The sequence below is a fragment of the Phyllobates terribilis genome, unplaced genomic scaffold, assembly GCF_046119375.1.
Source record: "Phyllobates terribilis strain yellow unplaced genomic scaffold, ASM4611937v1 Scaffold_4__5_contigs__length_816908805, whole genome shotgun sequence".
NCBI classification, from domain to species: domain Eukaryota; kingdom Metazoa; phylum Chordata; class Amphibia; order Anura; family Dendrobatidae; genus Phyllobates; species Phyllobates terribilis.
The window spans coordinates 56333945-56350250 of record NW_027362764.1 but is presented as its reverse complement, the minus strand read 5'-3'; the positions used below and the strand labels follow the sequence as shown (position 1 = coordinate 56350250).

At 43.4% G+C, this 16306-nt stretch overlaps 2 protein-coding genes across 5 annotated transcripts in view; one reads left to right on the top strand and one right to left on the bottom strand.

Moving 5' to 3' along the window:
• The window catches only part of PEX1 (peroxisomal biogenesis factor 1), a 71705-nt gene that overhangs the window by 1367 nt on the left and 54032 nt on the right, over positions 1–16306 (top strand). For all 4 annotated transcript variants that reach the window (XM_073677367.1, XM_073677364.1, XM_073677365.1 and 1 more), the window contains 3 exons: positions 144–284; positions 11316–11399; positions 14820–14934. In XM_073677367.1, coding sequence (XP_073533468.1) covers positions 144–284; positions 11316–11399; positions 14820–14934 — 340 coding nt within the window. The remainder of the gene's footprint in view (positions 1–143; positions 285–11315; positions 11400–14819; positions 14935–16306) is intronic.
• LOC141264934 (E3 ubiquitin-protein ligase UHRF1-like) lies at positions 2047–6691 on the bottom strand. The gene has a single exon (XM_073677362.1). The coding sequence runs from the start codon at positions 6595–6597 to the stop codon at positions 4330–4332; it is 2268 nt and encodes a 755-aa protein (XP_073533463.1). The 5' UTR covers positions 6598–6691; the 3' UTR covers positions 2047–4329.

The window sequence follows — 16306 nt, the reverse complement described above, 5'->3', positions numbered from 1 at the left end:
TGTCAGCAGGATCCCCCCTCCTAAGCCTTCTATTTTGGTGTGATTTTTGTTTTTACACCATCCTGGGTTCAGTTTTTAAGAAAACAAATTCAGTACATGGTGACGCACAGACCACTGATTGCACGCTGTCATGTTTCCTCCAGGGCGGCGCTGTAGAGGTGACATGGGAGGAGCAGCCGGTCTATCTTGGTTGGATGGAGAATCGCAACAGAGTTACAGACTACACTGTGGTGGAGCTCAACAGACAGCTGGCCGAGAAACTGGGACTTGTGGACGGACAGCAGGTACTCAGCATATTCTCCAGCTCCGGGGCAAAGATCTGCAACATGTGACTCCTCAGCTGTTGAGTAACTACAACTCTCAGCATGCCCTGACATTCACATGTGTATTGACATACAAAGTTGTAACCATAGATGAGTGCATTTGTGATTGCTGGTGGGGGTCTGACCTTAGAGATCGAAATAACAATCCCACCCTTGTGAAAGCGTTCAGGCAGAGTACAGCCATGTCTGTCAGCTGGAGCTATGATACACATGATTGACCAACTGCTCCATTAAACCAGAGGACTAATCAACCCCCCCCCCCCCCCCCCCCCTAATCATCGATGAGGGTCCCGGTGGTCAGACTTGAACTATCCTCAAGTCATCACCTATAAAAATTGAGATCATAATTGATTTTAAGGGGAGGCAACACAGAGACTTTGGCTGTGGCAACTGTCTCCTGACCGAATTTGGCTTGGTGCTGCTACTATATCGCAGCGCTGTAGTGAATGTGGTCACGTTGTGACACCCACACTACCGCAAAAAGTGAGTTGCAAAAAAAATCACTCGGTTGGACTTGGGAGACTTGCTTTTTTTTGAGGCAGAAAAAGCCATCATGATTTATAAGCGAAATGTATGTGGTTTTTCCAAAGTTTTCAGATCCAACAAGTTCTTGATGCTTTTTTTTTGTTTTCCCAGCTTTTTGACATATGCAAATTGGTGTGGAAGTGCATTTGGGGTGTATCAGTGCACTGCGTAGTGACACGCCCCCTATGCACTTGCAAGCTTGATTTCTCAGCACTGCCACATTGGATGAACACAAGACATGTGTCACCTATACGGCCTTACTGCTAGTTCCATTATTAAAGTTTTCCAGACAACATTCCCTATAAGCTGGACGTCTCGCCCCAATAAATTTTTATTTTTTTTTTATTGATATTGGATGCCAAAAATAAAGTAAATCGCCTTTTTCTTCTAAGGGGCAGACATATAATGTACAGGGGCTGATACTAGAGTTGTTACTATTGCCATCACAATCATAATATTTATAAAAAAAAAAAAAAAAAAAAAAAAAAAAAAAAAAAAAAAAGGGCTTTATAGGGTGTTTTATTAGATTTAAAAAAAAAATAATTCTGATGGAAACATATCTAAATATTCAAAAGTTTACACTCTGCCATGTGGTTTCAAAGTTTAGCCCTTTTCTATCTCAATCAGGACCATTGGCTGCTCTTAAAATACAAGTCTGCGGTAACTGACTGTAGACTTAGGAATTCCCACAGCGCGCACACTGCAAGGATTCTCCAGCACTGGAATCAGCGGTCACTTGACCACAAGTATTTAAATTTGCATACTCCCGGCCACACTTAAGACTAGACATGCACGGCCTTACTCAATGCAAGTCTATTGAGTGAGAGCAAAAACAGTCTAATCTGAATGTGGGTGGGAGTATGCAAATCACATACTTGCAGTCACGTGACCGCTGTTTCCGGCGCTGGAGAATCCTCAGTGTGCTTGTGCTATGGGGATTCATAAGTCTACAGTCAGTTACCACAGACTTGTAAGCTGGCGACCCCCTCGAAGAAAACCCAACTCTGCTGAAAGTCTGATCCAGAACACTGGACAAAAGTGATCAGTGGTGTGTGTGTATATATATATATATATATATATATATATATATATATATATACACACACACATACATACACACACACACACACACACACACGTTTGAACGAACTCCACCAGACCAACCATGATCACTCTGCACACCCAAAACTGAAGTCCATTTGTATCTTGCAGAAATGAAAGACATTTATTTAAATGTGAACATTAGACAAGGAAAATCCCAGAAACATTTGTAAAATATTTATCACATCAGATTTCAAATATTCAAAAAGCACAGAAAAAAAAAAAAAAAAAAAAATGGACATATAAAAGCACACAGACATTGATGCAGCAGAACAAAGCTAACAAAAGACCTGAGGCCTCCCCTATCGCCAGGGGGAAAAGGGAGTCAGTGACTGATGAGACAAGGATCTGATCGTGTTCTATGTGGCAGGTAGAGAACAAGGAGCAAAGCGGATAATGGAGAAACAGTCACATATATATTCTACATCTGGAAACTAGATTGCTGCAGGACCAGATGAGCAATGTACTCATCTCTGGTACTCATCTCGTGGAGAGGTGCACATGATCGAGCCTTATCTTGATTGTTGGGGGTCCTCACAGCTGTGCCCTTTAAGGCTTACATAGTGTATAAGGCTGGGTGCCCACGTAGCGTTTTTGAAGCGTATATGCGGCGGAATTTCCGCAGCGTAAACGCTTGTGAAACGCTAGGTAATCCACCCCCCATGGGGATTCCGCAAGTTCTATGCCCATGCTGCGGATTTTTCCGCAGCGTTTTTGATGTGCAGAAAAATCCACAGCATGTCAATTAATTTGGCGTTTCCACAAGCGGAATTGCCTTTGGCAACGCAATCAAACACGCAAGGCAATTCCGCATGTGGAAAACGCGCGACAAACGTGTGCGGAATTCCGTATGTGTTTTTTTCCGGGAGAGGACTTGCAGAAATGAAGCAGAAATTTTCTGCTTCATTTCTGCCACGTGGGCACATAGCCTAAGACAGCAGGTCAGGCACAGTGAAGCATAGAGGGACTTAAAGGGGTATTCCCATCTCCAAAATCCCAGCTAGTATAATATTAGCAAATACCTCAAACTAGAAATATAGTATTAGTTCTTTTGATTCGCTATGTCACTTCCCCCGTGTGCAGGGCATTGCAGTACTGTAGTACATGAGTAGTTGTAACTATGGATACCTGACAGTTAGTGGGCTTAACCATGAATACCTAAGCTACTGCAATGCGACATAGTGAATCAGAAGAACTATACTATATTTCTAATTGGAGATATTTGCTAATATTATCTAGTACATATTGGGATAGGACCTTGAAGATGGAAATACCCCTTTTAAACAGTTCTTGGACATTAGACACCATTACCAGCAGAACAGAAAACATACGACTATACAGTGATAATTACTCCCTACAGCAGGTGACCCAAAGACCCCATTTAAAAATCACTATTTGGCTCCTACAGGGACATTCTATCCATGGGAGGAAAGGTCGGCTCTGCTGCAGAGGAGCAAGCGGGAGATATTGGCACAACCCTGAGTACGGGCGCTACCAATAATGAATAATACAGATATGGGATAAAGTTATAGAACAACTAATAGGATCTGAGAAGTCATAACCGGCCGTTTATTGATCTCTTCATTCACTTGGGAGCACAAGTGGCCTCAGTCACTGATAGCTGTCCATCTACTAGTAGGACCGCCCACTGGACTCCTAACCCCAAACTGAGTAGAGATCAATAAACTACAAGTTAGTGAGAATTAATTGTTTCAGCGTTTACTGGGTTAATCCCATTTTTAGAAGTTACTACCGAATTTGCTGAACTACCTGGCTTCCATATGCCAGGACTCCTACCCCAGTTTGAATGTAACGATGGCCGGACATGTGCCCCTCTCCTGTGTTCATTCTCTATGGAGCTGCCAGAGTACAGTGCTCTGCTTTTTGTGGTAGTCCCATAGAAAATGGCGCAGCAGTGCACTTCCGGCCACCACTACATAAAAGAAAAACACTCTGCAGAGTCCTGTTTTCTGGATCAGAGTGGATCCCAGTAGTGAGACCACCAGATAGGTGATAACTTCTAAAGATTGGAATAACCCTTACTATTAAGCAGTGACACAGGATATACTCATGGGCTCGTTAGACCCTGATCAATGGTGGCTTATAGTCCTGCAAAACAAAACATTGTTATAGTGACTTGGCTTCATACATGTCTTGACAATAAATCTCTTATATCCAGATGGGTAGAGCAGCATGCAGGTAACATCGCCTCTCCTCCGCGTATGCCTATAGATGGGAGTATGCCAGCAAGTCATGTCCGCTGCAGCCTTTGATCTCAGAGTCAGACGAAGGACTGGAGAGTTCAGGGGAGGCATCAGCAATTATGGCAGAGTCCCAGAAAGATAATAGCTGCCATAACGTAATCTTTGCTGCCCACCAATTATCGCCCCCTCTCGTAGCCAGGGAAGAGCTGGCCGAGGACGCTCTGCAGGGGCTTGTTCACCCGCATGTCATAGTTCTTGCCCAGGTCGTGTCGGCAGGCCGGACAGCTGTACACGGAGGCCTTGAAGGAGCGGTCCAGGCAGCTCTTGCAGATGTTGTGCAGACACTCGGTGGTGATGGGCTGGTACACCACCTCCTGGCAGCAGATGCACAGGAAAGTCTCCTCCACCTTGCTGATGAATTTGGGCCCCTCCTTTAGATGTGTCATTACTTCGCTCCACAACTTGACGTTCAGCTCGTCCTTCTCGATCAGCTCTTTTTGCTCCGGGGTCAGGTCGTACACAAGCTCAGTTTTAGTTTTCTTCTGCGTTCCCTCCTCGTCGTCCTCATCATCATCCTCAATGACAGATTTCCTTTTTCTCTTTCCTTTGACCGGAGTTTCCAGTTCATCAGAATCGGTGCTTTCCTTCTCCCTCTCCTTGTTGGCCACAGACTCTAGGTAACCCTCGGGGTACTGCATGGTGAGGCCCAGTTTTTTAATGCGGTCTTTGCCTTCCTTGGTCCATGGTGCCGGCTCGTCGTCATCTCTCCTCAGCAGGTAGCGCCAGATGAGGAATCCGGATTTGCCCTTCTCAGGCCAGTATTTCACTATTTTGTAGATGCCGTCGTATCGGTTTCCCTCTTCTGGGGCAAATGTGCTGTGTTTCCGCCCCTTGGCATTGCGCACAACACGCACGGGTTTACCCGCTTTCCAGTCTTTAGCTTCAGCCCCTTCTTTGTCATTGATGGGGGCGCTGCAGTTGAGGGCCAGGGCTCTGTTCATGTTAGTCAGTTTCTGGTCACATGACTGCTCCGCCGTCCGCTTGTTGCCAGAGAGGTCACGACCTCCGCTCCCGGTGTAGGTAAACTCTGTGCCATCATCTGCATCATCCTCGTAACCACCAGCCAGGACCAGAGAAAAGGAGCCATCATTGCTTCTCCCGTGGATGCCAGCCACATGGGGCCGATGCACACCCGCCTCGCTAACCTGCACCCTGAACTTCCACATGGTGCCAACGGGTACACCGGGTACAGGGCCGTAGTGATTGGACGGGACAATGGTGCACTCTCTGGAGCGCCCGACGCACGCCATGCCTTTCCCCCAGTCTCTTTGAGAAGATGAGCTGGCAGACGCCATCTTGGCTTTCTTTTTACTCTCTTTCAGCTTTTCCCCGGCAAGCACCACCTCGCTGGTATCGTTCCTGCAGTCCGGGCAGTACCAGTCATCCACATCTGGTAGGGCGGACAGCGGAGGGTCCAGGCAGTAGATATGGAAGGCCATGTCGCACTCATCGCACAGCAGCTGCTTCTCTGGGTCCTGTTTGCCCCCGCAGACATGGCAGGCGCACATGCGACACTTGGTTTTGGGGTCATCCTTGCACAGCTTGCATTGGGGTCCAGTCTGTGGCTTGGCGGCCACCTCCTCGGGAGGCGGGTGCAGAGTCTCAGTAGGGATTGGGGTCCCGGGCTTCTCGATCTTAAACACCTCATCCACAAATACTATTTTGCAGTCATTTATGGGGTCTCCAGCGTCCCCCATTAGCAGTTTGGCGTACAGTTCCTTGCTGGCCTTGCCCTCTTTCTTGCGGAGGATCTCGGCGTCGTACCAGTAGCCCCGCTCTTTGGGCTCGTCGGGGTTGTAGTTGAGCATGACCACCAGTCCGGCCTGCAGCTCGTCCCAGGACAGCGTGCTCCGGGCTCGGGGGCGCAGGTCCTGGCCCCTCAGCTGCACCACCCCATCCTCAGGATAGTCCTCATACTTTATATGGTAGATGACGTCATCAGCGGGGTCTCCAGGGCTTCCCCGGGTCACGTTCACCACCTCCGCCTCGAACCAGGCGCCCATGTGCAGGTCCCGGGCGTCCACCGGCTCCTTTACCCGGTACAGGCCGCGGGCGCTCGGCTCCTCCTCCGGCTCAGTCTCTGACATCGGGGAGTCGTTGTCGTCGGGCTCTTCCGCCGTTACCGGCACCGAGGAAGAAGGAGGAGGCGGCGGCGGGAGCTGGCGGAGCAGCAGCTGCACGATGTCATTCAGGCCGACGCTGTAATCAAAGAGCGTGTGTCCGTCCTCCATCTGCTTCCCCCGGTAGAAGAGCCGCTGCCGGTCCTGCTCCGCTCCGAACACCTCCTGGATCCGCTCCCGCAGCTCCTCCACCTTGGTCAGCTTAGACAGGGAGTCAATGCGGTGAGTCTCCCTGCCGTCCATGGTGCGCACCTGGATCCACATGATGGCGGCTACTCGAGTCTACTTCTTCTCACTGCGGAAGAGGCTGATGAACTCCCGCTCTCGGCTTGCTGCGCGGTTTATAATCTGGCGGGAGCCTCACCCGCCCGCCGCTGATTGGTTAGCGCGCATCACTAGGGAGGAGTTTACTAAAAGTAGCTCCGCCCCCTTCCAGCGACGCCTCTTTCCCGCCTGCTGTTCCTGTTGTCATGGAAACGTTACCACATATATAAATGACAATGACCTCTCCGTGTATACGCCTCACTCACTGACTATACACGTCCTCACCGACATCATTACTTGTAATATTAATAAAGCAACGCTCTGAGATTATCCGGTGCCATTATTATATAATGTGACACAATTGTCATATTCCACAAGATTGTGACACAAAATGTGTTAGCGGCGCAAAAAAAACCCCAAAAAGATATTTGGCAATACATTGTGCTTCAATGTCCAGTAGCGTTTATATCAAACATTGTTTTGAATGGATTCATTACGAAATCTTCAAAATAATAAAAGCTTATGAAAGGCATTCTTATCTATTTCCATTAAAAATCGACTTAGGTGAATTTTTTTTCAGTATTTTTTTTTCCTAAAGAGGTTTTTGAAAAACTGGCGAAGGTCACTGAGAATCTGCTCCAGTCAGACGGCAGCAAAAAAAAAATAAAAATTCCTTCAAAAATGACTTTTCCCTGAGAGGATTTCTACTTGGAAAAACCTATAGTTTTTAAACACCTCAAAAACTTCCATGTGAACAGGGCTTGACTTGTGATCTGCCTGAGATTTTGGTTGGTTTGTGATGATACGAGGCTGTAGGTTCAGGGCAGGAGACCTGCGGTCAGTATGGGCCTTGTGGTCCGTATACGGTCTGTGAAATACGCCAGTCTGAACCCCGGCCTAATAAAGACAGAAAAATGCCTTATAACATTCTCTCTCCATCATTATTCTGGCATTTGGCAAATATTAAAAATATTAAAAATTCTGGTAATCCTAATTGACCTAAAACGGGAAAGGTTTATTCTGATTTCATGTCAGATATTGAGAAAAACATGCAGATGTGTCTTTTTATATAGTGTATGGAAACTTCTGGTTTCAACTGTGTATATGTATATATGTATATATGTATATATATATATATATATATATATATATATATATATATATATATATATATACAGTACAGACCAAAAGTTTGGACACACCTTCTCATTTAAAGATTTTTCTGTATTTTCATGACTATGAAAATTGTACATTCACACTGAAGGCATCAAAACTATGAATTAACACATGTGGAATTATATACTTAACAAAAAAGTGTGAAATAACTGAAAATATGTCTTATATTCTAGGTTCTTCAAAGTAGCCACCTTTTGCTTTGATGACTGCTTTGCACACTCTTGGCATTCTCTTGATGAGCTTCAAGAGGTAGTCACTGGAAATGGTCTTCCAACAATCTTGAAGGAGTTCCCAGAGATGCTTAGCACTTGTTGACCCTTTTGCCTTCATTCTGTGGTCCAGCTCACCCCAAACCATCTTGATTGGGTTCAGGTCTGGTGACTGTGGAGGCCAGGTCATCTATTTAGTAAAATAGCCCTTACACAGCCTGGAGATGTGTTTGGGGTCATTGTCCTGTTGAAAAATAAATGATGGTCCAACTAAACGCAAACCGGATAGAATAGCATGCCGCTGCAAGATGCTGTGGTAGCCATGCTGGTTCAGTATGCCCTCAATTTTGAATAAATCCCCAACAGTGTCACCAGCCAAGCACCCCCACACCATCACACCTCCTCCTCCATGATTCACGGTGGGAACCAGGCATGTAGAGTCCATCCGTTCACCTTTTCGGCGTCGCACAAAGACACGGTGGTTGGAACCAAAGATCTCAAATTTGGACTCATCAGACCAAAGCACAGATTTCCACTGGTCTAATGTCCATTCCTTGTGTTCTTTAGCCCAAACAAGTCTCTACTGCTTGTTGCCTGTCCTTAGCAGTGGTTTCCTAGCAGCTATTTTACCATGAAGGCCTGCTGCACAAAGTCTCCTCTTAACAGTTGTTGTAGAGATGTGTCTGCTGCTAGAACTCTGCATGGCATTGACCTGGTCTCTAATCTGAGCTGCTGTTAAACTGCGATTTCTGAGGCTGGTGACTCGGATAAACTTATCCTCAGAAGCAGAGGTGACTCTTGGTCTTCCTTTCCTGGGGCGGTCCTCATGTGAGCCAGTTTCTTTGTAGCGCTTGATGGTTGTTGCAACTGCACTTGGGGACACGTTCAATGTTTTCCCAATTTTTCGGACTGACTGACCTTCATTTCTTAAAGTAATGATGGCCACTCGTTTTTCTTTACTTAGCTGCTTTTTTCCTGCCATAATACAAATTCTAACAGTCTATTCAGTAGGACTATCAGCTGTGTATCCACCTGACTTCTGCACAGCACAATTGATGGTCCCAACCCCATTTATAACGCTAGAAATCCCACTTATTAAACCTGACAGGGCACACCTGTGAAGTGAAAACAATTTCCGGTGACTACCTCTTGAAGCTCATCAAGAGAATGCCAAGAGTGTGCAAAGCAGTCATCAAAGCAAAAGGTGGCTACTTTGAAGAACCTAGAATATAAGACTTATTTTCAGCTGTTTCACACTTTTTTGTTAAGTATATAATTCCACATGTGTTAATTCATAGTTTTGATGCCTTCAGTGTGAATGTACAATTTTCAAAGTCATGAAAATACAGAAAAATCTTTAAATGAGAAGGTGTGTCCAAACTTTTGGTCTGTACTGTATATATATATATATGTATATATATATATATATGTATATGCTGTATATGTGTATTTATATATATATATATATTCATGGTAAAATAGCTGGTAGGAAACCACTGCTAAGGACAGGCAACAAGCAGAAGAGACTTGTTTGGGCTAAAGAACACAAGGAATGGACATTAGACCAGTGGAAATCTGTGCTTTGGTCTGATGAGTGCAAACTTGAGATCTTTGGTTCCAGCCACCGTGTCTTTGTGCAATGCAGAAAAGGTGAACGGATGGACTCTACATGCCTGGTTCCCACCGTGAAGCATGGAGGAGGAGGTGTGATGGTGTGGGGGTGCTTTGCTGGTGACACTGTTGGGGATTTATTCAAAATTGAAGGCATACTGAACCAGCATGGCTACCACAGCATCTTGCAGCGGCATGCTATTCCATCCGGTTTACGTTTAGTTGGACCATCATTTATTTTTCAACAGGACAATGACCCCAAACACACCTCCAGGCTGTGTAAGGGCTATTTGACCAAGAGGTGGAGTGATGGGGTGCTACGCCAGATGACCTGGCCTCCACAGTCACCAGACCTGAACCCAATCGAGATGGTTTGGGGTGAGCTGGACCGCGGAGTGAAGGCAAAAGGGCCAACAAGTGCTAAGCATCTCTGGGAACTCCTTCAAGATTGATGGAAGACCATTTCCAGTGACTACCTCTTGAAGCTCATCAAGAGAATGCCAAGAGTGTGCAAAGCAGTCATCAAAGCAAAAGGTGGCTACTTTGAAGAACCTAGAATATAAGACATATTTTCAGTTGTTTCACACTTTTTTGTTAAGTATATAATTCCACATGTGATAATTCATAGTTTTGATGCCTTCAGTGTGAATGTACAATTTTCATAGTCAGGAAAATACAGAACAATCTTTAAATGAGAAGATGTGTCCAAACTTTTGGTCTGTACTATATATATACACACACATATATATGTGTGTGTGTGTGTATATATACATATATATATATGTGTAAGTATGTATGTGTGTGTGTGTGTATATATATATATATATATATATATATATATATATATATATATATATATAGTATATAAAAATGAAAAATATATATAAAAATATATTTATAAAATAAAAAAAATCTTAAAGTTCATCTCCCTTCCCTTTCTCTGCAATGTCAATAAAATGTAATAAATAATAATAGCAAATATTTTATTTTTTTTATTATCGCCATGTGCAGAACTGTCCAAACCAATAGAATATCTAATAATATTTATCCCATACGCTGAACGCAGAAGTGAAAAAAATAAAATGAAAAAATGGCAGAATCGCTGGTTATCAGTCACAGAATAAAATGGAATAGAAGAGATCATAAAATCGTATGGACCTCAAAATGGCACCAATTAAAAACTACTTGTACTGCAAGAAAAAAAAAAAAAACAAGATCTGATACAACTCAATCAATCGGAAAAAAAAAATTATAGCTTTTGGATGGCGAGGAGATAAAATTAAAAACAAAGAGCTCTATTGCCCAAGGACCCCCATAATTCTGCAGCCGGTCCTGGTCTTTAAAGCGAGAAGGGATGAGACCAGATCTATTTTTATGGAAAGTCAATCATGAAAATTTGATCTCCATAAGAAAGAATAGGAATGCGTCCTCATTTTGGTTAAAAGGAATCTCTTCCACCTGTGGCGCCTTTTGCAAAATGACACCTGTAACTCTGGGGACATGCTAGGAGTTGTCCAGGGACTTAGCCTGTGTTCACAAGTTATGGCCGAGGTGCAGACATGATGCCCTGTTGGTGCAACGCTCCTGGACCCCATAGAGAGCAAGCATGAATTATAGGACCAACAACTTTTTCCCTGTCTTACTCAAGGGAGTCCTAGATGCCGGTCAGCCTCCTATCTGTGGTGCCTGTAACATCTCCTCTGAGTTCATTTTTCTTTTCAGGTGTTCCTCAAGCCGTGTAGGAATGTCCCATCTTGTAAGGAAGTCATAGTGGAGCCTCTGTCTGCGGATGACTGGGAGATACTGGTAAATTGCTTTTTTTTATTTTTATATCACCTACCACAACTGGGAGCTCTCTGAATACATATTTATAAAGATCCGTGGTATCAATATGCATTCATAACCAGCAAACTGACGCCTGGTCTGCTGTGTTGGGCACATCGAAGACAACCACTTTTTCAAGAGACCATCTTAAAGTGAGGGCTTGTAATATATAGAGATTAAACAGGTTGTCCAAGACTTCCTAACCTGTTACATACATGTGCAGCACACGTTGAGAGGAGATGTATGGAGCCGATGTCCAACAGATGCCGTCTGACTTATACAGCCAGCATCTGCTGGTAACGATGGCAGTTTTAAGTCACTTAAGGAAACTAAATATAAGATATATATAAAAAAAAAATCAAATGAACCCTCTCCCCTTATCGTCTTATTAATAAAAAAAAAAAGTCAAATTTATCAAAATATAAAATTATTTAACTTGTACAGTTAGTGCAATCAGGCCGAAAAAAGGTCAAAATGCCAGAATTTCCATTTTTCGGTTGCTGCACCTCCCTCCTTAAAAAGCAATCAAAACATCCAGTGTACCGCAAATGATATCTATAAAAAATATCCACTTGCCACGCAAAAAACAAGCTCTCACACAGCACCATTATTTATTTTTTTTTACAAATTCCTGAATTTTTTTCTCACTAATTAAAGGGATTTTCTCACGAACAAAAGTTGATTTTAATCAATCGATCTTGGAATAATAATAAGTTCCACAATTGGATGTGTTTAAATAAAATGTTCCTGTGCTGAGATAATCTTATAAATGTGCCCCTGCTGTGTACTGTGTAATGGCTGTGTCTGACCGTGCAGGAACATGGTCTCATCATACCACAGCTCCTGGGCAGGGGAGGAACAAAATTACATTTTAATTAATAGATCTTGTAATAATAATAAGTTCCACAATTGGATGTGTTTAAATAAAATGTTCCTGTGCTGAGATAATCTTATAAATGTGCCCCTGCTGTGTACTGTGTAATGGCTGTGTCTGACCGTACAGAAACATGGTCTCATCATACCACAGCTCCTGGGCAGGGGAGGAACAAAATTACATTTTAATTAATAGATCTTGTAATAATAATAAGTTCCACAATTGGATGTGTGTAAATAAAATGTTCCTGTGCTGAGATAATCTTATACATGTGCCCCTGCTGTGTACTGTGTAATGGCTGTGTCTGACCGTACAGGAACATGGTCTGATCATACCACAGCTCCTGGGCAGGGGAGGAAAAGAGGATACAGACATTACAGCAGGGGATCACATATAATCCTTTCTTTGAAGTAAAACATTGTTTAAAAGCAGGCAGAGAAATGTTTTATCTCACAAAAAGAATCATCTGTGATCCCATACTGTAATGTCTGTATACTCTTTTGCTTCCTCCCCTGCCCAGGAGATGTGGTATGATCAGACCATGTTCCTGTACGGTCAGACACAGCCATTACACAGTACACAGCAGGGGCACATTTATAAGATTATCTCAGCACAGGACCATTTTATTTAAACACATCCAATTGTGGAAATTATTATTATTCCAAGATCTATTGATTAAAATGAACTTTTGTTCGTGGGGAAAATCCCTTAAGCCCCGGAGCATTTTCAGTTTTTGCATTTTCGTTTTTGCTCCCCTTGTTCCCAGAGCCATAGCGTTTTTATTTTTTGGTCAATATGGTCATGTGAGGGCTTATTTTTTGCGGGACAAGTTGTACTTTTCAACGCCATTGCTAGTTTTACCATATCCTGTACGGGAAAACGGGAAAAAAATTCCAAGTGCGGTAAAATTGCAAAAAAAGTGCAATACCACAGTTGTTTTTTATTTATTTTTTTTACCACGTTCACTGAATGCTAAAACTGACCTGCCCTTCTCATTCTACAGGTCATTACGAGTTCGTAGACACCAAACATGTATAGGTTCTTTTATATTTAAGTGGTGAAAAAAAATTCCAAAATTTGGTTAAAAAAAAAAAAAAAATAGCGCCATTTTCTAAGACCCGTAGCGTCTCCATTTTTCGTGATCTGGGGCTGGTTGATGGCTTATTTTTTGCGCACCGGGCTGACGTTTTTATTGATAACATTTTGGGTAGATCCGATGTTTTGATCGCCCGTTATTGCATTTTATTGCAATTTTGCGGCGACCAAAAAACGTAATTCTGGCGTTTAGAATTTTTTTCTCGTTACACCGTTTACCGATCGGATTAATTCTTTTTTATATTGATAGATCGGGCGATTCTGAACGCGGCGATACCAAATATGTGTATGTAGGGGGTTTTTTTTTTATATTTTATTTTGAATGGGGCGAAAGGGGGGTGATTTAAACTTTTATATATTTTTTTTTTTTTATATTTTTAAAAAGTTTTTTTTTTTACTTTTTGCATGCTTCAATAGTCTCCATAGGAGACTAGAAGCAGCAACTGTCCGATCGCCTCTGCTACATACAGGGGACGAGCAGGTCCCCTGCATGCAGCAGAAATGGTCCTGTGCTATGAGCACCGACCACTAGGTGGCGCTCATAGCGACGAGATCATGACAACCACAGGCGTCTGCTGCAGACCCTGGGTTGTCATGCACGCCCATCGGCGACCCGCGATCACGTGACGGGGTCGCCGGTGGGCGGGGCTTATGACGAGCTACCCGGAAGTGCGCGTTAAATGCCGCTGTCGGAGATTGACAGCGGCATTTAACATGTTAACAGCCGCGGGTGGATCGCGATTCCACCCGCGGCTGTTGCGGGCACATGTCAGCTGTAAGAATCAGCTGACATGTGCTCCGTTCAGTGAGGGCTCAGCGCAGCAGCCCTCACTGAACGGGCAGTACGCAAATATGCGTACTAATACGGCACCGGTAGTTAAGGGGTTAAATATAAATATACCATGTAAGTTTGGTGTCCCTGTAGACAGAAGAATCATTGTGTCAATTTTTTTTTTTTTTTTACTGCCTCATGAATGCCATAAAATAAAAATAAAAAATAAAAATACAATGGTGGAATTGCATTTTTTTTCCCCACCATTTTACCACATTTTGGATTCCTCACCCCCCTCTTTTTTCAGTGTAATACGTGGTAATGTAAATGGCATCATTCAAAACTACAACTCGTCCTGCAAAAGGAAAAAAAAAAAAAGAATCCCGCATACGGCTATGATGACAACAAAAAAAACGATTTATGGCTCTTGGAAGAAGGGGAGGAAAAAATGAAAGTGCAAAAATGAAAATTGGCCATGACAGGAAGGGGTTAATATAACATACAGGAAAATTAGCTCTTCAACTCTATAGCCGGGGAGGGCGGTTACTGAGTTCCTGCCGTGGCTTTATTTGTGTGGGCAGTGACCACAATTACAGAGTCGACGTTCAGAGTCTGATGGATGACATATCCTACAGCGGTATTAACCTCTGTGTGTTCTCAGGAGCTGCATGCATCTGCCCTTGAAATGCACCTTCTGGACCAGATCCGCATAGTTTACCCCAAAGCCGTGTTTCCAGTGTGGGTGGATCTGCACACGTGTATATACCTTCAGATAGGTGAGTAGTAGTATATAGCCCATATACCACCATATTCCCTTCTATACGCATCAATACATATCTGGACGCCGTAGAATAGAACGATCTCCTACTTTATATCTTCGATCTCTCTCTGACATAAGTCACGTCATTACGGGTCCGTTCTTCTGACCTATATGTATACATGATGTATGTAGCTGCATGCTATATATTAGCTTACATCCCCTATGGACTCCCACCCTGCATGCATCCCCTCTTATACCTCTACAATCATTTTCCATAAAGGAAAATAAAGAATACCGGTGTACACTAGTCCGACGTACTGTATATGGTCGGGGGACTCGTTTATTATATTCTGTGGCGGCTTTGGCCGATATGTCTGGTGTTGATTCTATTACTTGCATTAATTATGGTTGTGTCATAAAATTAAACAGTTTGACTATGGTCTTCTTATCAACAAAGTGTTAGCAGAAAATTACCTATTGTATCTGGTTTTTATCTTAGTTTTTTTTTAATTTAAGTTAAATAAAGATCAGAAGTCTTGTAATTTTCAATCTGGCCACTGGCTCTAATACTAGACACATATTTCCTGTTATGTACAGATGTCTTTCTAGCAGTCTAATTATTAAAATGATTGATAACACCTCTATATACAGTAGATAACACAGGATCCACCATTCACAATAGGTGATATCACAGCTCCCCACCTCCTCCTCCTGTACAATGACTGATAACACCTCTATATACAGTAGATAACACAGGATCCACCATTCACAATAGGTGATATCACAGCACACCTCCTCCTCCTGTACAATGACTGATAACACCTCTATATACAGTAGATAACAGGAGCCACCATTCACAATAGGTGATGTCACAGCTCACCTCCTCCCCCTCCTGTACGGTGACTGATAACACCTCTATATACAGTAGATAACACAGGAGCCACCATTCACAATAGGTGATGTCACAATCACCTCCTCCCTCTCCTGTACAATGACTGATAACACCTCTATATACAGTAGAGAACAGGATCCACCATTCACAATAGGTGATGTCACAGCTCGCCTCCTCCTCCTCCTGTACAATGACTGATAACACCTCTATATACAGTAGATAACACAGGATCCACCATTCACAATAGGTGATATCACAGCACACCTCCTCCTGTACAATGACTGATAACACCTCTATATACAGTAGATAACACAGGAGCCACCATTCACAATAGGTGATGTCACAGCTCACCTCCTCCTCCTCCTGTACAATGAGAGATAACACCTCTATATACAGTAGATAACACAGGATCCACCATTCACAATAGGTGATAGCTCACCTCCTCCTCCTGTACAATGACTGATAACACCTCTATATACAGTAGAGAACAGGATCC

Bases quoted from the DNA above. Each gene is read 5' to 3' on its own strand.
- LOC141264934 (XM_073677362.1), bottom strand. From the start codon at position 6,597: ATGTGGATCCAGGTGCGCACCATGGACGGCAGGGAGACTCACCGCATT.